The sequence below is a fragment of the Bos javanicus genome, chromosome 4, assembly GCF_032452875.1.
Source record: "Bos javanicus breed banteng chromosome 4, ARS-OSU_banteng_1.0, whole genome shotgun sequence".
NCBI lineage: Eukaryota > Metazoa > Chordata > Mammalia > Artiodactyla > Bovidae > Bos > Bos javanicus.
The window spans coordinates 14062595-14086939 of record NC_083871.1 but is presented as its reverse complement, the minus strand read 5'-3'; the positions used below and the strand labels follow the sequence as shown (position 1 = coordinate 14086939).

Sequence of the window (24345 nt, the reverse complement as noted above, 5' to 3'; positions counted from 1 at the left end):
ATGTTGTTGTTTTGGTTTATGCTTTAGAACTTGAGTTGTGGCTCCTTACGCCAAATCCCGATCCATTTGATTCTATTTTCTGTATCTTTGAAGGCTATATAGTAAGACTAAGACTAATAATTGTCAGTTTCTGCTGTGAATCGAAATTATCCTACAACTCTGTGTGTGTCATTAAAGCAAATCTGCAAGCTTTATAAAACTCCCCTCCACTCCTCCTCCTCGCCTCAGAACTTGTGCTGTTCTGCTTAAGTGTAACATAATTATCTGTTTATCTTTTCACTCTCCCTAGATCTTTTTCTCCTTAATACCCTAAATAAATTTTCATTCCACCTTGCTTGCTTCCGTAAATGACTAGCATTCTCTCTTTCTCCCCTTCCTTGAGAAATGGAGATGACAAGAGCTCTCTAATTTCTCAGCCTCACTCTGCAATCACAGGTCGCTGCACGCTGGACTTCATCTCCCTGTCTCAGCAGCCTTGGCTGGCTGCCATCTACCCTTCAGGAAGCCCCTTTCTTGACATCTGTGCCTGTGTCACTGTGCACGGTGGTGTACAGCTGGAGGGTCTCATCATTCCTTAGCTCTTTGTTGTTTTCTTAGTCACTTAATTGTGTCTAACTCTTTGCGACTCCATCAACTGTCGCCCACCAGACTCCTAAGACCATGGAATTTTCCAGGCAAGGACACTGGAGTGGGTTGCCATTTCCTCCTTCAGGGGATCTTCCTGACCCAGGGTTCAAACCTGTGTCTCCTGCATTAGCAGGCAGGTTGTTTACCTCTGAACCACCAGGGAAGCCCGCTATCCTGGGTGTTTCATCTTCTTTCGCCCCATGTAAACCCTCGCCTTCAGGTAGCACATACGTAGGGTGATGCCGTCATCCGGGTCTCAGTCCTTAATTCCCAACTTGCCCTTTTAGTGCCTTCTGGGTGTATCATTTCTCTAAGTCTCTTTGTTCCTTCATTTTACACATATGCAAAAACTCAGGTCCTTTCTCTGATCCTACCCACTTTCAGCCCCGCACTCAGCTCCAAGCCCTGCTGATCTCTACTGCATCTCCCACTGCCTGTCTCAGGGCTTCCCTGATGGCTCAGCGGTAAAGAACCTGCCTGTGAATGCAGAAGACACACGAGATGTGAGTCCAATCCCTGGGTTGGGACGATCCCCTGGAGGAGGGTTCCCCTGGAGGCAACCCACTCCAGTATTCTTGCCTGGAGAAGTCCATGGACAGAGGAGCCTGCTGCGCTCCAGTCCACGGGGTCGAAAAAGTCAGACACAGCTTAGCAATTGAGCACACACCCCCGCCCCTACCTCATCACCAAGTAATGGTTCTCATTCCGGCCTTTCTTCTCTCTCACCTAGTCTGCTAAATGCTTGCTTCTTATCCCTGCTTCAGGGGCTCTCCCTCCTAGTAAACTCTCCCCTTGCAGCTCAGCTAGTAAAGAATCTGCCTGCAACGCAGGAGACCGCGGTTTGATTCCTGGGTCGGGAAGATCCCCTGGAGAAGGGAAAGGCTACCCACTCCAGTATTCAGGCCTGGAGAATTCCATGGACTGTATAGTTCAGGGAGTTGCAGAGTCGGACACGACTGAGCGACATTCACTTTGCTGCCCAGTCACCTTTCTGAGACCTAGATACTAGTCCAAACACTGGCCGGCTCCTAAACTTACCAGCTTCCTTCCCACCGCAGGCTCACACCCAGGCACCTCCCCAGGGGGCAGCTCCACTCACCACTCCTTCCCTGCTCTGGCCCCAGTAGTCTTATTTTCCACCATACCGTCTCATACCCCTTCCAGCCATTTGAACCGATGATTCTTCCATGCTCCCATGATAAGCAGTGGAAATCAGTGCTCAGGCTCTGGAGTCCAGCAGGTCTAGTTTTAAATCCAGGCTTCACCTTCTTAGCTGTGTGACCTCTGGCAAGGTACATAACCTCCTTTCAGCCTCACTGGCTTACTTATAAAATGGGAATAATATTATCACCTATCTGATGATGGTTTGAGGACTCAAAGAGAAGGTCTAACAGGGCTTTTAGCAAGCCCTCAATAGATGTTCCGGGATGATCACGTTGATTTCATCGTAATTATCCTTATTAGAATCTCTTTGGACAGTTGTGCTGCTGGTTTTATTTCCCTTCTGAGTGTGGCGCAAGCTCTTGTCAGGGTGACTGTGTCTTTCTCTGCCTGGATTACCTAAATCCTAACCGGTTCAGTGACCAGTTTACATGTTATCTTCTTTTTTCTTTTTTCACCAATTCTGTTTTTTATTTTTTTATTTTAGTTGTGGCAAAAACACATGACATATACTTGACCATCTTAACCATTCTTTTTTCTTGATTTATTTGTTTATTGTACTGGGTTTTCGCTGCTGTGTGAGGGCTTTCTTGTTGCCGTGAGTGGGGGCTGCTCTGTGGTACCGCACAGGTCTCTCATTGTGGCCTCTGTCATTGCAGAGCACGGCTCTTGGTGCGTGGGCTCAGTAGTTGTGGCTCACGGGCTTCAGTTGCCTGTTGGATATATAGGATCCTCTCGGACCAGGGATCGGGCCCATGTCCCTAGCATTGGCAGGCAGATCCCTATCCATTGTACCACTAGAGAAGTCCTTAGCCATTCTTAATTGTACGATTTCGTAGTGTTAACTGTATTCATACAGCTATGCAACACATCTCTAGAAGTTTTTCATCTTAAAAAACTGAAACTCTGCTCTTAGAACAATTTTTCTTTTCTTCCTTCTGCCAGTCCCTGGAAACCATAGCTTTCTATGAATTTGTCCTTGAGTTCATCCATGTTGTAGCATGTGACAGGATTTCTTCCCTAAATAACAGTCCAATATATGTATTTCCCACCTTTTTTTTGTATATTCATTGGCTGATGGACATTTTGGCAGAAAATATTTTTAATATTCTCCTTTAAAAAAAGGAACTTAGAGATATAATCAAGCTGAAGTGGAAACCTTGTTTACATCTTGATTCAAACAAACCAGTAAACACATTTTGGAGCCAATTTGTATTTTTAACTTTGGACTAGGTATGAGATGATACCAAAGAAATATTGCCAATTTTATTATGAGTGAAAATAATATTGTGATTTTGTTAGAAAATATCCACACATTTAGGGAGCCATACTGAATCATGTAAAGGTAAAAATTATGTTGTGTGATATCTGCTGTAAAATGCATCAAGCAGTAAAAGGGAAAGGGTGTTTAAAAAAAATAGGACAAGTTACACAAAGCCACAGTAACCAAACAGCATGGTACTGGCATAAAAACAGGCATATTAAGCTAATGGAATAGAATAGAGAACTGAGAAATACACCATTGTGCATATGGTCAAATGATCTTCCACAGAAGTGGCAAGACCACACCGTGGGAGAAAGAATGGCTTTTTCCAACAAATGGTGTTGAGAAAACTGAATATGCATACATGCTAAGTCACTTCAGTCACGCCCTACTCTTTGTGACCCTATGGACTGTGGCCCGCCAGGCTCCTCTGTCCATGGAATTCTCCAGGCAAGAATACTAGAGTGGGTCCCCGTGCCCTCCTCCAGGAGATCTTCCCAACCCAGGGATGAACCCCCATCTTTTATGTCTCTTGCATTTGCAGGCAGGTTCTTTCCCACCTGGGGAGCCCTTGAGAAAAGAGATATCCACATGCAAAAAAATTAATTTGGCCCCTAACCTTACATTAAATGTAAGACCTGAAACCATAAAACTACTAGAAGAAAACACAGGGCAAAAACTTCATGACATTGGATTTGGCAGTGATTTCTTGGTATGACACCAAGGGCACAGGAGCAAGATTAGACAAATGAAACTGTATCAACTTTAAAAACATCTGTGCACCTGTTATCTCCTTATCCCCCTCCCCAGATTATCCAGGCTAGCAGAAACCTTTCCCTCCTTTGAATTGCATGGCGGTACGTCTGGACCTTAGCTCTTACCACGTATTTATCTTGTGTGCCATTTTTTGTATTCATAGGGGATATATTTCTTGGACTCAGTAGAAAACCCTTCCGTTTGCTTGTTGGTTGTGTCGCTCTGAAGTGTAAGTTGCCGTATTAGTTTGTTAGAGCTGCCATTACAGAATACCCACAGGTGGGGTGACAAGGTAAATTTATTTTCTCACATTCCTGAAGGCTGGAAGTCCAAGATCAAGGTGTTAGCAGGGTTGGTTTCTTCTGAGGCTCCTCTTCTTGGCTTGAAGACGGCTGCCTTCTTACTCTGCTCCACATGGTCCTTTCTCTGTGTATACATGTGTCTGTATCTTGGTTTCCTCTTATTGTAAGGACACTAGTCACATTGGATTAGGGCCTACCCACAGGATTTCAGTTTACCTTCATTAGTTCTTATAAAGTCCTATATTTGATATTAGTCACATTCTGATACTAAGGGCTAAGACTTTAATACATGAATTTTGGTGGAACACTGTTCAGCACATAATAGTTGCTTCCATCTTTCTATGCCTCAGTTTCCTCTTATGTAAAATCGGGGGAAAAAATTACCTCTTGAGTGAACAGAAAGCATATAGAATATTGATGCATGCAAAACCACACCCTAATAGCCTATGATGGATGTTTAATGAATGTTTATTACCTCCAGTCCTCTTTAAAACTCCTTGGGAACAGGAATGCTTTCTCACTCATCTTGTGTCCTTTCTGTTGCTAGGACAAACTTGGAACCTGATTGCTTAAAAATATTTAGTGAATTGGGACTTCCTTGGTGGTCCAGTGGCTAAGACTATGGGCTCCCAGTGCAGGAAGCCCAGGTTTGATTCCTGGTCAGAGAACTAGATCCCACATGCCTCAACTAAGAGTTCGCATGCCTCAACTAAGACCCGGCACAGCCAAATATATATATATATGTATGTTTCTTTTTTAATTTGTTGAATAAATACATGAATGAATGAATGATCAAGCCTCAGAAGTAAATCTGCAATAGGTGTGTGAGTTTCTGTTTAGGTGGATCCAGATACTGGATATTAACTAAGATTTCAATCATAAAAACTATACTGAGAAGCTGGAAACAAGTCAGCCTCCCCACTGTAAATATTTTAGGCCACATGGAGCTAGTTCTGATGTAGAAAACTGTTGCCTGGCCTGCTTGCCACAGACTCCAGAAAGTCACAGGGAAGTGCTTTGTGACGAAACTGTATGCATACAAAAAGCAGTGTCTTCCCAGCCAGAGGCTTCAAGTGATGAGGGACACGGAGACATCACGTGCACAATAGGTGCTCCTGTCCGCGGTCTGCAGGCTCGGCTGTCTTTGATCTCTGCAGAGGAGGGGTGTGGGCACGGCGCTGTGAATGGACAATTGGCCAGGAGGCTGAAGAGCAGCCGTGGCGCACCGTTCAGTGAGCGGGTCTTGTGGTGCCCACGCCCCGTGCATCTGATGATAAGCATCTTCTCTTGGTGCCTCGGAGTCTCTCATTTCCTTCCAGTTTGACTCCAAAGGACCAATTCGTCTTCAGCCCCACTACAGCGTGCCACTTTGAGTCTGTAGGTTCTTTCTTTCTGAAGCCCCAGAGGTAATGAGCCCATCATCATTTTCCCCTAGTATCACTGCACTCTTTTCTCCCCGCTGCCTCTGTTTTCTGCAGCTCTCTGAAGGGAACTTTTGCATCATCTTTAGTGATTAGACTTCACTGTGCTGTCCTAAAAGGTTGATATCTATCAGTTGGCTTGGAGTCAAGGAAGTTGAGTATTATTTCTTATTGTATATAATATGAACTTTTGTAGGTATTATTTATAAGATAATGAATGGGCTTCCCTGGTGGCTTAGTGGTAAAGAATCTGCCTGCCATGCAGGAGATGTGGGTTCAATACCTGGGTCAGGAAGATCCTGTTGAGAAGGAAATGACAGCCCACTCCAGTATTCTTGGCTGGGGAAATCCCATCGACAGAGGAGCCTGGCGGGCTACAGTCCATGAGGTTGCTAAAGAGTCAGACACAACTTAGCAACTAGATAACAACAAAGGTAATGAATAAGATAGCAATTCTATACCTAAACATCATAACCTTTAATAATGTTATTACTACTTGGATATGTATAAAAGGTTTGTTAGAAGTTCAGATGTAAAACATGTAAATGTTACTCTCTGAAAGTATGTAGAAAACTGGAATTAGAAACCAAAGCCTTAAGCCCTTTAAGCAGCCTCTCGGAGTTGAAAGGCAGCCTAGAGATGATGTAGTGAAGTAAAGTGATTCTCAACTCTCACTGTGCATTTTAATCACATAGGGAGGGGCTGATGCAGAAATTCTCATTTAATTTGCCAACCGTAAGATCTAGGGGGCACTGCTTTTGAAAAGCTCTTCAGGCAGCCATAGCATGCCACCAGGGAGGACAGTCATCAGCCTGAGAGCTAGAGGAGAGGAAACCAGTGTGTTTAGAATCACTGAGCACCGTGCCGGCTGCTGTACATTCTCCATCTCTTTGATCCTCGTGACAAGTGAGATGGTTCGACCAGCTGTGACCGAGGCTCCGTCGTCACACGTGATGCTCAGCTGCCCCTTATCTGCTCTTGGCAGCACATGGTGAGTGTGCGTTAGAGTTCTGTTCTGTCCTTCTAGAAGACCCAAGTACATGCGTACTGACTGCTCTCTAGTCTACCCTGGTGGACATGGTCTTCCCTACTTCTGAGCTTTTAAAAGTCAGCCTCAGGGACTTCCCTGGTGGTCCAGTGGCTAAGGCTCCATGCTCCCAGTGCAGGGGGCCTGGGGTTCGATTCCTGGTCAGGGAACTAGATCCCACATGCTGCAACTAAGACCCAGCACAGTCAAATAAATAAATAAAAACAAATAAAAATAAATAAATAAACGTTAGCCTCAGGCTAATTCCAGCTCAGCAAATCCTTCCCAGCAATTCTGCCCCATGGAACAGTTTTTAAATTTTTATTTATTTTTGCAACCTGAAAACTCAAGTCCAGAAGCACAAACACAGTCCTTTACTGTGCCCTCAGCCCTGGTACCAGGCCAGGTCCCTCTCATCTCTTCGTTTTGCCTCCCTTAGGCAATTCCCTCCCTGTCACTTGGAAAGATGCAGGTGCAAACTCACAAAATATTCCAGGGCTGCAGACAGGCAGGGGTTGGTGTCTTGGCCCACCTGCAGATCTCAGGCGGGTAAGCAAGGTGTGGCTGTTCCGAGCCCTAGAGCAGGGGAAGCAGCCTGGCTTCGTGTGGGCAGAAGACCCCAGCAGGCTCTCCTTCCCCTGTAGAGGGGCCTTCTGTGGGGCTTTTCATGAATCCAAACCAGGTTTTCTCTGCAACTTCCTTAGTCACCCAGGAGAGATGAAGATGATGGGTGAAACACGAGATAAGCAAGTACAGACAGGGAGTCGGTGGCTGTCTAGACAGACTTCCCCGTGGTTTATATGTTTGGAGAGAGGAACATCCCAGACTGTTTTTAAGAATGTATGTCTTGACTAAGTTTGGTAAAAATGGAAAAGTAATTTGATTTAGACAGTTAAAGGATGAACATTTTTCTTTGGTTTTTTTTTTTTTTGGTTAACATTACCTCTTGTATTAGATAAGTTATGCAGCAGTATTTATTTTTCTTTATGGAAGCATCACATGGTCTATGTGGAAGAAACAAAAAATATAGCAGAAAAGAAAATAAACCATCTGTTACCAGTGTAGTGTATCTCTGCTACGTGATGGTCAGGGATAGCAGGCAGAGAGGCATGCATGTGTTTACACATCTGAGAGTTTTTGCTTCATAATGCATATTATCTCCCACCTTATTCTTACTGGCAGCATAATATCTCATTGCAGGCATACACTCAAGTGCATTTAATCTATCCCTTTCCACTGCATATTTATGTTGTTTCTGATTTTTATTTCCAGGTATTAAACCATACTTCAGAGGCCATTCCTATAACTGGTTTTGATTAATACAGGCCATTTTCTGAGGGCACACACATTGGTAGGATCAGAGACTGTAGCAAGAAGTAGTTTGGTATGAAATTGACCCAAACTGTGCCTGTTACCACAATAGCATCTGCTACACTGTAAATGTCAGCACCGCGTCTGTGGTCTGGTTTGGTGATGTGGCTATGTAATGAAGATTCTGAACTACATGTGTGGGTCAGCCTTGGTTTGGAAGATATAAAAATGTGATATGTTTGAGACAAGGAATAACAAGTTGAAGTATAGTAAGAATGTAATTGCTTATAATAAATATAGGCTTATAGCTTCAGAATAGCTTAAAATTTCCCTTAGAGTGTGCACTTTAGAGATTTCCACAGATGATCTCGGAGGTGTGGCATCCAGCCATTTGCCAGAATGAGCACATGTTGTTCATAGTTTTGGCTGTAATTGATTTAATGCATATTTTTTGTTTTTACTACTTTGACATTTATCTTGTATGAAAAGAGCAATTCTATACTCAGGTTAATACATAAATAAAATATAACAATACCTAAGGCCATAAAATGGTGTTTGGTGAGGGATCTGATTTTTTAAGAGAAGTCAAAAATAGCTTTCATCTAAGTTTGCCTGTTCTCTGGCAATTTTTGAAATAGTGATGGAACTGTGAAGTATTTATAAAAAAAAAAAAAATCATGGGAAAGCCCATGTTCTCCTTGCCCCCTTCCTGTGCTGAGGAAGGCACAGTCATGTCTCTTTAACTGGACACCACTTGACTTTCATTTCGTGGCTGCCTTTGTGTGCTTGGCTTGAGTCTTGTGGTGGCAGTTGATTGCGCTTCAAGGAATGTTTGTCATTGTAGCGAGAGAACTTGGGGAAGACCAACAGGAGTCTCTCTGTGTCGGACCAGGTCTCTGGTGTTTGCTGTCTTTCAGCCTCCACGTGAAGGATACAGAGCCTGACCCAAGTCCTCCCAGGCAGGCACTGTATTTTGATTCAAATTCATAATCGCTGTTTTAATTGTTGGGGCAAGAATTGAAACTCCAGTCTATTGAGAATATAATATTCTGTGCTCCTTTGAAGAGAATCACTCATCTCTTCCTGAACCACCCTGCTTTATACTAAATCTTTCCTTTTCCTCCTTTTTTAGGCAGGGGGCTCTCAGGTGATTTTCACCAACCCTTTGGAAATTGTCAAGATCCGTTTGCAGGTGGCCGGAGAAATCACCACAGGGCCCCGAGTCAGCGCTCTGTCCGTCGTCAGGGACTTGGGCTTCTTCGGGATCTACAAGGTGAGTCCTGTTAGTCGTTTATTTGAGAGCATGCTCATCTCCTACCCTAGTAAGTGTTCATTGGTGTGAAATTGATTCCTCACATTTGTGTACCTGGAGAAGATCTTCTGCCGGAGCTCATAGGGCATCTTCATGCCAGTTAGGAAGAGGTGCCCCTTCCTGGCATCTGCCAAGTAGCTGTCCTTAGAAGACATAAATCAAGGATGAATGTGATGCCGTGACCCACACACACAGTTTGCCACGGCACTGGCTGCAGTTTTGTTTGGATCTGTTCAGGTTCAGTTCAGTTCAGTCGCTCGGTCGTGAGGTCGACTCATGGGGTCGACTCTTTGCGACCCCATGAACCGCAGCACACCAGGCCTCCCTGTCCATCACCAACTCCCGGAGTCCACCCAAACCCGTGTCCATCGAGTTGTTACTGATGTAAAAATCTGGTTCTCAGCACTGCTGCCCACGAATGGTAGCTGCCAGGCTCACAGGGCACCATCTTGCAAGGGAGACGGGCTGAGTTCAGTTTCCCCACACATGCGAAGCCCATACTGCTGCTGCTGCTGCTAAGTCGCTTCAGTCGTGTCCCACTCTGTGTGACCCCAAAAACGGCAGCCCACCAGGCTCCGCCGTCCCTGGGATTCTCCAGGCAAGAACACCGGAGTGGGTTGCCATTTCCTTCTCCGATGCATGAAAGTGAAAAGTGAAAGTGAAGTCGCTCAGTTGTGTCTGACCCTCAGCGACCCCATGGACTGCAGCCCACCAGGCTCCTCCGTCCATGGGATTTTCCAGGCAAGAGTACTGGAGTGGGGTGCCATCACCTTCTCCAGAAGCCCATACTAGATCCGGAATTTATGTTCTGATCCTGTCGTTCCAAACCTCTCCGCATGTGTGCCTTGTCATAATTGTTTTGTGTGCCAGCCATTTATCATTTAGGAAATAGTTTTTGAGAACAATTGCAAAACAAAAACTTTAGAAGATTCTTCAAATTTGTTATTTACACTTTTCTGCCAAAGAAGTTGTAATGAACTAGAACTAGCTTTGTATTATGCCCTGCTGTAAGGCTTCATCAAACATAAGGTGTTTACCGTTTTTCAATGAGAAGATTTAAAAAAAACAGTTTCATGGCCAATTTGAATAAGTAAACCTTCAGGGATATAAGAAGGTAAGTCAAATGTCTACTTAAAATATCTTTCATTTATTTACACATAGATATATAAAATCACATTGTACAGAATTAATGTAGCTTTTTTCTATGTAAACATATCTAGAAATATTTAATTCTTCATATGAGTTTTGAATCAGTTTCGTGATCACCACTTAATCCACATTTTGAATCAGCAGTTCGTATGGTTTTGCAAAGCCTGCCATCTTTATTTTCATTCCACACTGACAAGAGGAAGGCCTTTTGAATGTTGTGTAATACTGGCCCAGGAAACCTTGTCCCACAGACATGTAACATTAGAGTTGTTCTTTTTTTTTCTATTCCCAATTTATCCTGAATGGATATAAATGGTCCATGTGTAACATACTGCTTTTTCAAGTGAACTTTGAATGCCTAGTTTTGCCATTCAGCACAGCATTTATAGAAGTATCCCCTAGGAATATTTTTTTATCCTTTTCTTTATAACTCAGTTTTTTAGGTGACCTTGGTAAACAATCAGCGTGAGTGATAACTGAGGTTGTTTCAAGCAAGTCTGCCTTCCTCACCTGGAACTCTAGACTTCTCAAGGTCAAGCAGTGGGAAGAGTACTCCAAGATCTGAGCCTTTGTGAGGATCAAATATGATGTGATGCCCTCTTAGTGTTTTGGGGAGAACCTCGCCCTTTATTTAGACATCTTGTAGTGTTTAAGAATAAACATGTTGATTTTTTAAAAGTGATTTTATGTATGTATGTATTTTTGGCTGTGCTGGGTCTTCATTGCTGTGCGGGCTTTTCTCGAGTTGTAGCGAGCAGGGGCTACTTTCTAGCTTGGTGCCCAGGCTTCTCATTGCAGTGGCTTCTTTTGGTGTGGAGCACCGCCCTAGGGCACCTGGGCTTCCGTGGTCGCAGCCGTGGGCTCAGTAGCTGTGGCTCTTGGGCTTAGTTGCTCTGCGGCATGTGGGATCTTCCTGGATCAGGGATCAAAACCCGTGTCTCAAAGCCCTGCACTGGTAGGCAGGTTCTTCACCACTGAGCCACCAGGGAAGTCCTATGCTGGTATGTTTTTTTAAGTAGCACTTAAAATGCTCAGTGTGATCGTGCAGTGGAACACGATTTACCAAATTGTGATCCAGCTGTAAGACATGAACAGTATTGTCGTGAGGCATAGCATTCATCATCAATTGGAAGAAAAGTCATCTTCTGTTCTGAATCTTTAGGCTCGTGCAGACTTTGACATGATATAGCAGCATGTCATTCTGACAAGATGCCAAGCAGTCTTTCAGTGGCTGGTCTGGTAAAAAGCACTTAGGTGCTATAGCAGTGGCTGCTATTGAAATGTCTAGATGGATAAAACGGTAAAAACTTGTTTGCTGACACAGAAGCAGAGACTGTTAAACTACCTGCAAATGATACAAGACTGAGACTCAGTCCTTTTCATCTTCATAGTATTTCATAATCTTAATCCCCTTTAACACCCCTTGGAAGGAGTCGGTCTCCTAGTTTTGTAGTTAGGAGAACAGAGGTGCCAACGGTGGTATCTGAGCCGAAATTGAGGCTCAAAAGTTTCTTGTTTCCACTTTAGTGCGAAAATGGCTTTCTTGACATGAGCAGGATTGCTCAAGTTTGAGCAAGAGACCTCTCCCATATAAAGTTAGTTTAATTACTAGCCTGGTGTCTTAATCTAGTTCAGAGGCATTCCACAGGCCTGGCTGCTGCCTTTCAAAACACTGCTTTCGGTGTATTGGTAATTACCAAGTGAAGTCACTAACAATTTGAGCTTTGAGCTTCTGGAAACTTGATTGCCTTGTGAGAGAATGACCTGGCAGGCAGGCCCTTCCATTCTGCTGGCCACGGGTGTCCTCAGCAGATCACCTCTCCACTCACTCAGTCTGATTGGGCTGTGTCGCCACCCTGGCCCATTCTCATTTGTTTTGTCCCACTTTCCAGCCTTAGGTTTTCTCTCCTGTGAGTTTCCTTTTCTCTGGGCTTATCTACTTTGCCCCAATCCTCTGTGGTCAGAAATCTCTATTGATTCCAGATCCTGTCTTTGAGGCGCATTGCCTGGAGAATCCCCATGGACAGGGGAGTCTTTGGGGCTACAGTCTGTGGGGTCGCAATGAGCTGGACACGACTGAGTAAAGGGACTTCCCTGATGACCCAGTGGCTAAAGCGCCATGCTCCTAGTGCTGGGGGCGCAGGTTTGATCCCTGGTCAGGGAACTAGATCCACATGCAGCAACAAAGATCAAAGATCCTGCATGCCTCAACTAAGACCCGGTGCAGCCAAAAAAAAAAAAAAAATTTTCTTTTAGGGCTTCCCTGGCAGCTCACCTGGTAAAAAAAAAAAAAAAATCCACCTGCAATGCAGGAGACCCCAGTTCTATTCCTGGGTCTGGAAGATGCCCTGGAGAAGGGAACGGCTACCCACTCCAGTATTTCTGGCCTGGAGAATTCCGCAGACTGAGGAGCCTGGCGGGCTACAGTCCGAGGGGCCACGGAGAATCGGCCGTGCCTGAGCGACGTTCACAGCTTCAGCATTGCTGTGTGCTGTGCCAAGTCGTTGCTTCAGCATACCTCTTTTCAGTACTCAAGTTTTCTCTGTTTCTAGTCTTGGTGCCAAGTAGAAAATTGTCAGTGACCTGGGGTGACTAATACTGTTAAATCTGGTTCAGTGTCCCTCTGTGTAAGTCTTGAAACAGAGGACCTCTATCCTAGTTTTAGGTGGGCCAGATAGTCTTCCCTTTCCTTCCAAGGCCCCTTTTGTTTGCTGCTGTTAACATGACAATGCGGGGCCTAGGAGGGCTGAGGGGAGGCTCTGTCTGTGTGTTTAGACCTGCAGTGTTTAACCTCACTTAATTGGACTTAACCAGGCTTTCTGTTTTTCTCCTGAATTGACTTGCAAAATACCCGGCTATTCTAACTGTGACTTCCCAGTAAAAAGTAATTAGAATAGTTGCTTTCGATATACATTTGCAACTGAAAAAATGTGGATGTGGTAAACATTTCACATTCCTAAAGCTAGAAATAGTTTAGATAGAAGCAGACTCTGTAAACAAAACACCTCCCATTTTGGTAACATTTAGAGAGATTGTTACAATTCAGAGTCCACAGATGATTGAAGTAAAGGCAGGTAATTAATTGTCCTTGAAAGAGCTATTTGAATATAATGTAGTTTTTTAAAAATCTGCAACTTTTTAAATATATTAAATATATATACTACTACTTTTAAATATGTATACTACTTTTTAAATATATATACTACTTTTCTTAAACCATGAGTTGGTATTTCCCTTTCATTAGGTAACTAAAGTATAAGCAAAATAAATTCTATAAGTGATATGTATCTACTTTTGATTATTGCTTTTCTTTAGGTGCCAACAGAGCTTTATTTAGGGCATAGATTGCACCTTCTTAATGAAATAGGATTTATTTCATGTTAAATGGTCACACAGGTAAGATAGACTGAAAGATGCTTCCTTATGAAGCAATGGAATAATTCATGGCTCTTTTTGAGAACAAAAAGTGGTCAGTGAAGCAATCAAGCTTTGTTGAAAATTGTTTTCAGATTGTGTAATTGCAAATCAAAGACTTCCATCTAGCATGGAAGGTCACCTAGGAATATGAGCCCTGTCTGCTGTTTTCTAATCAAAGGCCTCTGTCCCACTGCATTTGACAGAGTGAGTTGTCCCTTCAGTACCTGTGGGGGCAGATGCTCAAGTCCCTTATATAAAATGGTGTAGAATAATGAATACAGTTGGTCTTCTATGCACAGGCTTCACATTCAGCTGTATATTCCATCCACATTCCTGGATATTGTGTTTGTGTTCTCATTCGAAGTATGTATGTAAAGGAGTTATTGGAGCTACTGTTCATAAAATCAGAAAGCAAGTAATGAAATATGTTCTTGATTCAGTTCGGTTCAGTCGCTCAGTCCTGTCTGACTCTGTGAACCCGTGGACTGCAGCACGCCCGGCTTCCCTGTCCACCACCAACTCCCAGAGCTTGTGCAAACTTGTGTCCATCGAGTCGATGATGCCATCCAACCATCTCATCCTCTGTCATCCCCTTCTCCTCCTGCCTTCAGTCTTTCCCAGCATCAGGGTCTTTTCTAACAAGTCAGTTCTTTGCATCAGGTAGTTAAAATATTACAGCTTCAGCATCAGTCCTTCCAATGAATATTCAGGACTGATTTCCTTTAGGATTGACTGGTTGGATCTCCTTGCAGTCCAAGGGACTCTAAAGAGTCTTCTCCAACACCACAGTTCAAAAGCATCAATTTTTGACTGCTCAGCTTTATGCTCCAACTCTCACATCCATACATGACCACTGGAAAAACCATAGCCTTGACTGTACGGACCTTTGTTGGTAAAGTAATGTCTGTGCTTTTTAATATGCTGTCTAGGTTGATCATAGCTTTTCTTCCAAGGAGCAAGGGTCTTTTAATTTCATGACTGCAGTCACCATCTGCAGTGATTTTACAGCCCAAGAAAATAAAGTCTGTCACTGTTTCCATTGTTTTCCATTTGTATGCCATGAAGTGATGGGATTGGAGGCCTTGATCTTCGTTTTTTGAATGTTGAGTTTTAAGCCAGCTTTTCACTCTCCTCTTTCACTTTCATCAGGAGACTCTTTAGTTCCTCTTCACTTTCTGCCATAAGAGTGGTGCCATCTCCATATTTGAAGTTATTGATATTTCTTCCTGCAACCTGGATTCCAGTTTGTGCTTCATCCAGCCCAGCATTTCACATGATGTGTACTTTGCATATAAGTTAGATAAGCAGGGTGGCAATATACAGCCTTGACGTACTCCTTTCCCTATTTGTAACCTGTTGTTTCATTTGGAGTCTGTTGTTCCATGTCCAGTTCTAATTGTTGCTTTTTGACCCGCATACAGGTTTCTCAGAAGGCAGGTAAGGTGGTCTGGTATTCTCATCTTTTTCAGAATTTTCTACAGTTTGTTGTGATCCACACTGTCAAAGGCTTTCGTGTAGTCGATAAAGCAGAAGTAGATGTTTTTCTGGAATTCTCTTGCTTTTTCGTTGATCTAACGGATGTTGGCAATTTGTTCTGTGGTTCCTCTGCCTTTTCTAAATCCAGCTTGAACATTTGGAAGTTCACCGTTCATGTACTGTTGAAGCCTAGCTTGGAGAATTTTGAGTATTACTTTGCTAGCATGTGAGATGAGTGTAATTTTGCAGTAGTTTGAACATTCTTTGGCATTGCCTTTCTTGGGGATTGAAATGAAAACTAATCTTTTCCAGTCCTGTGGCCACTGCTGAGTTTTCTAAATTTGCTGGCATATTGAGTGCAGCACTTTCATAGCATCATCTTTTAGGATGTGAAATAGCCATCACCTCCACTAGCTCTGTTCATAGTGATGCTTTCTAAGGCCCACTTGACTTCACCTTCCAGGATGTCTGGTTCAAGGTGGGTGAGCACACCATCGTGATTATCTGGGTCATGAAGCTCTTTTTTGTACGGTTCTTCTGTGTATTCTTGCCACCTCTTCTTGATATCTTCTGCTTCTGTCAGGTCCATACCACTTCTGTCCTTTATTGTGCCCATTTTTGTATGAAATGTCCCTTGGTATCTCTACTTTTCTTGAAGAGACCTCTAGACTTGATTATTCTGCTAGTTATCTCAAAGGGATATTGTTTGATCTTTTAAAGTGAAAATACAAGTTTGTTTCAAAACAAAATCAAATAATTCATAAATGTCTGTGAGAATGTAAAATTTTCTCTTTACTCCTTACCATTCTATTTTCCCTTTAAAAGATTACCACTGCATATATTTTTTATAAGTAATTTAAATTTTTATTTATTTCTCTCCTCCCTCTCTCTCTCCTATCACAATTTGTACACACACACACACACACACACACATCAATATTATATCTGTGTTTTTTTAACAAAAACAAAATCCGTTTGAGCACAGTGTATCTTAATGTTCTTTTCTCATTTAATAACTGTATACAGTGTTGTGTTTTGTTTTGTTTTGTTTTTAAGCAGTTTCTTACTGATGAGTACTTGTTTCTAGTTTGGGGACATTACAAGCAATGACAGAGTGAACATCCTTGCAGATATTGTGATATACTTTTGTGAATAAATACAATGAATCCCCAGCAATTAAATCGTTAGGTTAAGGGGCATGTGCAGTTGTTAGCATTAGTAGATTTTGTCAAATCCCATCAGTTTGTCACTTTTATCTTAGCAATATACAAATATGTCAGAGTAATTTCTGAAGATAGCAGTTTATAAAAATACCTGCTTTTGTGAGTTCTTAGCCCCACATAAGGAAAACAAGTGTTTAGTCATGGCTTGGAGGACATTGTGCCATGCTAATTTTCTAATATCAGGGGATGTTTATATGGCTTTACAACCGCCAAAGCAGTAATTCATCCATCTTTCTCTTTCACCTGAAGCTCTGTGAAAGCTTCCTTGTGGGTTTCTCTGTTTTGACTCTTAACTCCCTCAAGTCCATAGTCCCCACAGCAGCCAGAGTGATCTAAATTTAAAATATAAGTCAGATTAACTCATTCTGACTGTTTGCCTGGCACTGGTCTAGTTGTTTAGAATGTCACTATGAAAAGCCAAGTCCCTGCTGACACTTATGTGGGTAAAAGAAGTCAGCCATTCAGAAGACTATATGACATCAAGTGAGGCTGAGAACCTTGAAGAAAAAGGAGGCAGGATGAAGGGATGGAGAAGGGCCAACTCCAGATGAAAGATGAAAGTGGGGGTGGGGGGTGGGCATGCTTTTAAAAGGGCTTCCCTAGTTGTTCAGATGGTAAAGAATCTGCCTGCAATGCAGGAGACCCAGGTTCAGTCCCTGGGTTGGGAAGATCAGCTGGAGAAGGAAATGGCTACCTACTCCAGTATTCTTGCCTGGAGAATTCCATGGACAGAGGAGCCTGGTGGATCCCAGTCCATGGGATCGCAGTTTAGTTCAGTTCAGTCACTCAGTCATGTCCGACTCTTTGTGACCCCATGAACCATAGCATGAGAGGCCTCCCTTTCCCTCACCAGCTCCCAGAGTATACCCAAACTCATGTCTGTTGACTCGGTGATGCCATCCAACCATCTCATCCTCTGTCGTCCCCTTCTCCTCCTGCCCTCAATCTTTCCCAGCATCAGGGTCTTTTCAAATGAATCAGCTCTTCGCATGAGGTGGCCAAACTATTGGAGTTTTAGCTTCAGCATCAGTCCTTCCAATGAACACCCAGGACTAATCGCCTTTAGGGTGAACTGGTTGGCTCTCCTTGCAGTCCAAGGGACTCTCAGAGTCTTCTCCAACACCACAGTTCAAAAGCATCAGTTCTTTGGTGCTCAGCTTTCTTTATGGTCTAACTCTCACATTGATACTTGACTCGGACATAATAGAGTGGTCAGAAAGGCATCTCTGAGATGATGATATTTGAGAAGAAACCAGAGTCAAGAGGAGGCTAGTGTGCCTAACAGAAACCATGTCTCTGGTGGAAACTTGTCTAGCAGCTTCTGTGCTACTGCATGTAGATCACAGCCCCGGCCCCTTCCCTGCCGGCCCTTCCTCTCTAGTCTGCGCCCTGGGCCCCACCCCCTACCTCCCCGCCTACTCTGCTCACTACACTGGCTGCCTTTCCTCTGCAGATCCTTCAAGCTCATCCCTTCATTTTCAGTTGCCTGAAGGCTCTTCCCCTCACATCTTAGCCCCGCAGATACCTGCTTGGAAGGACACCATGTCCCTGGCTGTCACAGCCCCTTATCCAGGTCTCTAAGCAGCCCATCACCCCCTGACACTCCCCTCTTGCCTCTCCTCTTCCAAAGTGAACTGTGATAGCAGAGACCTCGCTTACTCACTGTTGCGTCCTTGTGACAGCTTCTGGCGCACGAGTAGACATTTGATCGATATTCATTGAGCAAATGAATGGTAAGCAAAAGCCAGGTGTTGCCAAGTTATATAGCAAGGATATGAAAGCACAGAAAGAGGATAAGTTGACAAGTAGGGACCAAAGAAAACTAGGACACCGGGGAAGTTGAATGTGAAGGAAATAGCTAATTAGGTGAGAGATCGCTTTCCCGAGCTCTGAGGCCTCCATTTATTTATCCACAAGCTTTGCCCTGGGCACTAGAAATATGAGAGTGAATTCTAATGCATATTTTTTTGAATTATCTATTTATTTATTTGGGTTGTGCTTGCGTTTTCGTGGCTGCATGGGCTTTTTCTCTAGCTGCGGTGTGTGGGCATCTCCTGTTGCAGGGCGTGGGCTCTAGGCACGCAGGCCTCAGTAGTTAACGGCCCACAGGCTCAGTGGTTGTGGTGCACGGGCTCAGTTGCATGTGGGATCTTCCCAGACCAGGGCTTGAACCCGAGGCTCCAGCATTGGCAGGTGGATTCTTTACCATTCAGCCACCAGGGCATCCCTAATGTATGGTTTAGGAAGTAGTTTACCAGATATCTCATGGGAGCAGCAGACAATTAACGAGATCGTTGGACTACAACATGTGCAGTGGAGAAGGGCTGTCAGAGGGTCAGCCATGCAGCGTTCCAACAGAGATAGAGCTGACACATAGTAAGAAAGCCAGGAAGGCTTCCAAAGGGCAGATGGCATTGAAAGATGAGGTGTAGTTAGCCAGGGAGAAGGCAGAGACAGACGGCATGATCCGGTTTGTGTTGAGGAGGGGTCATTCAGCATCAGTGTGGAGAGTGCTGTGTTCAAGAGCAAGAGGAAGGCTGGGGATGGTGGGGAGGAGGGCTGACCATGGCCTAAACTAGGGCGCGATGGTGTGTGTGTTGGGGGGGGTGTTTTTCGGGGGAGGTGATCTATTTAAAGGGTATGTGAGAGTTACACTTACCAAGTCTTGGAAAGTAATGAAACGAGAAAAGTATAGGAAGATTAAAAGCCAGATTTCTGGCTTGAGCATCTGGGTGGATGATGATACTGTAAATTTTGTAATTTGATAATATTTGACAAGCTGCAAGAGACCTTAAAAGACCTTCTGTTTGGTGTTACCTTTATAACTGAGGAATCAAAGCACAGAAATCTCAGGAGAATCAGCTCGGTGATTGGCAGGTGGAGGTACAGCTGGACCGAGCCTTCTCCTGACTCCGTCTGGTGGTGTTCTTACTCTACCTGCTGGATGTAGGGCTCGAGCCTGGTCAGAGGACGGGGGCTTGAGATGTTCTTTAGGGGTCATGTGCGTGCATGAGGCTGTGAGAGTGGGTATGACCCCCAAACCGATGGGACACCAATGATGGAACTCAACAACGGCCCTCGTTTGGGTGCAGGAATAAGTAAGTGTGGGGCAGAGGGTAGTAGAAACAGCTGTCCAGTGGAGAACTGGGAGGAACAGGTGGGAGCCCCAGGAGTGACGAGCTGGAAGTGGAGGAGAAAGAGGTGAGTGCTTTTCAAGTCCTGCAGAGACCAGGGGACTGAAATCCAAGAAAAGGCCCGTGAACTGAAAGATGGAAGTCACCAGTTATCTTTCAGAAATCAATTTAAGGAGAATGGCAGAGGTAGAAACCTGGAGGAGAAAAAATTCACAGATTCAAACCACTCAGCCTAAAGATTTAGAAACAAAAGGGAAAGCATATAGCAACTGGAAGAAAAAATGGAACTGAGCAGCAACGTTAGCAGAGAGAAGAGGTTGGGAGATTTATTGGTTTTTTTTTTTTTAATTTTGTTGGGAGAACCATGCCTGTCTGTAGACAGAAGAGTCACTGACGATGGAAGGATTTGAAAAATCTGAAAATATAGCAGGGTCAAATATGGTGCTAGGACTTTCAGGAGGGGCAGAGGCAGGGTCCAGCCTTAGGTGTGTATGTGTATGAGTGAGTGTGTTAATGTGTGAACACAAGCTCTTTAGGGCCAATGCTCACTCTGAGCTAGGCCTCATGCTTAGCGCTTTATACAGTTTACATCATTTAATCCCTATTACAGCCTATTCTGGGCTCCCCTGATGGCTCAGACAGTAAAGAATCCACCTACAGTGCGGGAGACCCGGGCTTGATCCGTGGGTCGGGAACATCCTCTGGACAAGGAAATGGTAACCCACTCCAGTATTCTTGCCTGGAGAATCCCATGGACAGAGGAGCCCGGCGGGCTATAGTCTAGGGGGTCGCAGAGAGTTGGACGTGACTGAGCGACTAACAATTACTTACAGCCTATGATGCAGATAGCTGTTTTGTTTTTAAGCAGTTCCAAGTTACAGTTGAGGAAAGGAACACATGATGGGTTTAGGTAATTTTTCTAAGGTCCTATACCTTATAAGGAAGTGGGAGGCTGGGTTTCAAACTCAGTGCAATCTCTCTGTGGAACTCAAGGTATCACATAGAGATATCAAGCCAGGTAAGAGAGAGCCTGTGCGTGATAGATAACGCAAGGAAGTCTAAAGACAAGGTTCCGTGCTATGCACATATACGGAGCAGTGCACAGGTCTGGTGTCACTGTTGACACTTGCTTGCTAAAGAAATGGAAATAAAAAGAACTGCTGCTGCTGCTACTGCTAAGTTGCTTCAGTCGTGTCCGACTCTGTGCGACCCCAGAGATGGCAGCCCACCAGGCTCCCCCGTCCCTGGGATGAGAGGTCACTAAATGCCCTGGATTGTGTGATAGTTTAGGCTAGGGTAGTTAAAGGATCATTTTTTCCCTAATTGCTTTTAATACCAAATGCTTTTTTAAAACGTTAGATGCTGCTAAGTCACTTCAGTCGTGTCTGACTCTGTGCGACCCCATAGACAGCAGCCCACCAGGCTCCCCAATCCCTGGGATTCTCCAGGCAAGAACACTGGAGTAGATTGCTATTTCCTTCTCCAATGCATGAAAGTGAAAAGTGAAAGTGAAGTCGCTCAGTCATGTCTGACTCTGTGCGACCCCATAGACGGCAGCCCACCAGGCTCCACCGTCCCTGGGATTCTCCAGGCAAGAACACTGGAGTGGGTTGCCATTTCCTTCTCCAGTGCATGAAAGTGAAAAGTGAAAGTGAAGTCACTCAGTCGTGTCCTACTCCTAGCGACCCCATGGACTGCAGCCTACCAGGCTCCTCTGTCCATGGGATTTTCCAGGCAAGAGTACTGGAGTGGGGTGCCATTGCCTTCTCCGAAAACGTTAGATAGAATGACTCAATTTTGCTTTGTTTTGTTGTTTAGAATAAGCACGTTATCTTTGATCTTATATCAGCTCTTTAAATTATAGAAATTAAAACTATCCATTGTGAGGCAATTCTGTTTCCTTAACTCTTGCATTGACCAACGTAGCAGTTCACAGTCTGCCTGCCTTGCGGAGAGACACGTAATCTGACAGTGAGCCAAGTGGCTATCATTCCAAATGATAGTACTGAAAAATAACTGTGTGCCTTCCTGATAACTTTGTCATTAATATCTGCCATAAAATGAACATTTAGGACATTTTGTCTTATTAAAAGGCAAAATTTTAGGAATTAAAGAGTATCAAGTACATCAAGAAGCCAGGTTTTGTATCTAATGTGGTGTGAGCTTGTGTCTAATATTCAAAATGATGTAATATTGTCCATATTGTGCTTAGAAGTTTGCATTAAAAGAAAATAAACTGGAAGAAAATATTTTAAAAATCTCTCTGTTCCTACATTTCAGATGCATTATCTGTAAAAAGAGGATAATAGTGCCTACACTTGTAACAGCAAATAAAATGGGACACTGTGAAAAAATATTTTTTTTATTAAATGATGCCTAAAGGAACTGAATGTGCTGAACAGGACTAGAAAAGATCCTTTAAAATATTACAAAATGGTTAGTTTTTTTCCATCATTCTTCCATTCATTCACCAAATATTTGTTGAGGGCTGACCTTCTATGAGGTGTGCTGAGTTATGTAGATGAGTGTGGCCTCATTGCCTTCAGAGTGATGAGTGTTAAGGGAGGTGACAGAATAATTCTAGTGCCGTAAAGTTCTTTCAAAAGTTAATGTTAACAGGTAGTATAGTTTTTAAAAGAAGAAAGCTCATCTATAAAAAGGTATGTAATAACAGAACACAGGGAGGCCGGGCGTGCTGCAATTCATGGGGTCGCAAAGAGTCGGACACGACTGAGCAACTGAACTGAACTGAATCTCCTAGCCTCATGCTATGGGTAACCTATCTTTCTAGAGGCAAACATTTTTATCAAGTTAGTATTTTTATTTTGTTCTTGTTTCTTTGTTTTTGTTTTTTGCTAAGTACCTGCAGGATTAGTTTCAACAAAACACTTTTTTATTTTAGCTTAACTTTTGGAATATAATTTGCTGTCCTTTATATTTAGAAGTACTGAAAACGATGCTACCAGTCCACTGTTCGTAGAGGGCTCTGAATATATTTTCCAAAAGTGATAGGTATATTTCTTATAATTTGTTCTTTCATTTCTCTGGTTTCTAATTTTGACCATGGTCTGTATTTAAAAGATGGCTAACTTGAGAGATATGCATTGAATATAAAATAAAGGAGATATGTCTTGTGACAGCCAGAGTCCTATGTGGGGTCTGATCAGTGTAGCAAACAACTTTAAATTTACTTAATAGAATTAGGTCTTTTGCCAAATAGAAGATGTGCTCTTAGCCTGGTAAATGTAGAACTCTCTCTGTGATTCATGTAGAAACCATATAGGAGTCATACTCCAGCTGCCAGCTTTTTAAAGACTATGTCAACTATTTATATTTTCCTGTTTGACAGGACAGTGTGCTTTACATTGATAATAGTAATTATCTTTATATCATCACTTTTTTCATTGAAGATGCTTGTACTAGGCATTTCGTATTAATCATTGGATTTAAATTAAATCTTATGTCAGTACAAATGTTCCTCACTGGTTTTGGAGAGGAACTTGAGGTGCAGAGATTTTAAGAACTTTGCCCAACATACGGTAGTTAAGTGGCAGAATAATGATCTGAGCCCAGGTTTCTGACTCTGCAGCCTGTATTCTTGCTCTTGCAGTATCCTGGCCATTGATGTGGAGTTGGCAGAATTCAGATATAGAGCCACATTTGAGATGATGTATTTTGACTATTTCTTTGAATGCAGTCTACCTCTTCTCATCCTCTTTGAGAGGACTTGCATGTAGATGTGCATAAGTGTGTGTGTGTGTGTGTAACTGAATCACTTTGCTGTACACCTAAAATTAATGCAGTCTTGTAAATCAAATATAGTTGAGTAGAAAAGCTTTTTTTTTTTTTTAATGCTCTCTTATACTATCTAGACAGCATGGAAAATTGCTTTGTTTCTGAGTGGAGGGAGAGAGAAGGGGGAGGGGGGAACCCTTCCCCTAAGCATCAGGAGTGCCAAGCTTGTCTCACATGAGTTTACATGAATTTATGTTTCTTGAGTGATATGAAAGCTCTCAAGATATAGGAATTTATTTTTAAATAACCTTGAATTGGTAGTGCCTCTAGCTACCTGAGAGAAGAACACAAGTTTTCTCAAGAGGAACCCACCCTGAGCTCAGATGTTAAAGAATTTTCATAGATAATGTTCCAAGGAAAATGAGCAGCTCTTAAACATCTCAAATCACACAAGGAAATGAGACACTTTAAAAAGAGGTGGCAGACGCAACCTGACAGCATTTTAAACCTTCAAAGATTCAAAATTTCAAAATTATTGTAACTATAAAGTGAATTTTTTTAATGTAGAAGTGAAAATATTTATGATGATTGAAATTTAAAATTCAGCCTTTAACAGCCAATTAAACGCAGCTGAAGAGAGAATTAGTGAATGTGAAGATAAGAGAATTACTTGGAATAGAGACATAGAGTGGTACACAGGGAATTGTGAGCTGGTTTAATATGGGTATAAACAAAAACCAGGAGGAAATGATGGCTGAAAATTCTCTGCAACTATTGGAAGCTATCAATCTAGAGATTCAAGAAGTACAGCAAATCCCAATCTGGAGAAATTAATCCAGACTAGACATATCGGAATGAAGCTGCTAAACACTGAAGCTGAAGAGAAGCTGAAGGGTGGCTGGAGAGGAAAGCAGATTGTCTTTAAAGGGGAACAGTTGAACTGTTGGCTAACTTAGAAGCAGGAACAGAGGAAGCTGGAAGTCATTTGAATGACATTGTCAGTGTGTACAGAAAAAAAAAAAAAAAAGCC

General features: G+C 43.1%; 1 protein-coding gene across 3 annotated transcripts in view; it reads left to right on the top strand.

Moving 5' to 3' along the window:
* SLC25A13 (solute carrier family 25 member 13) overlaps positions 1–24345 on the top strand; it is a 231918-nt gene that overhangs the window by 185384 nt on the left and 22189 nt on the right. For all 3 annotated transcript variants that reach the window (XM_061413497.1, XM_061413496.1, XM_061413498.1), the window contains one exon: positions 9002–9142. In XM_061413497.1, the coding sequence (XP_061269481.1) occupies positions 9002–9142 (141 nt within the window). The remainder of the gene's footprint in view (positions 1–9001; positions 9143–24345) is intronic.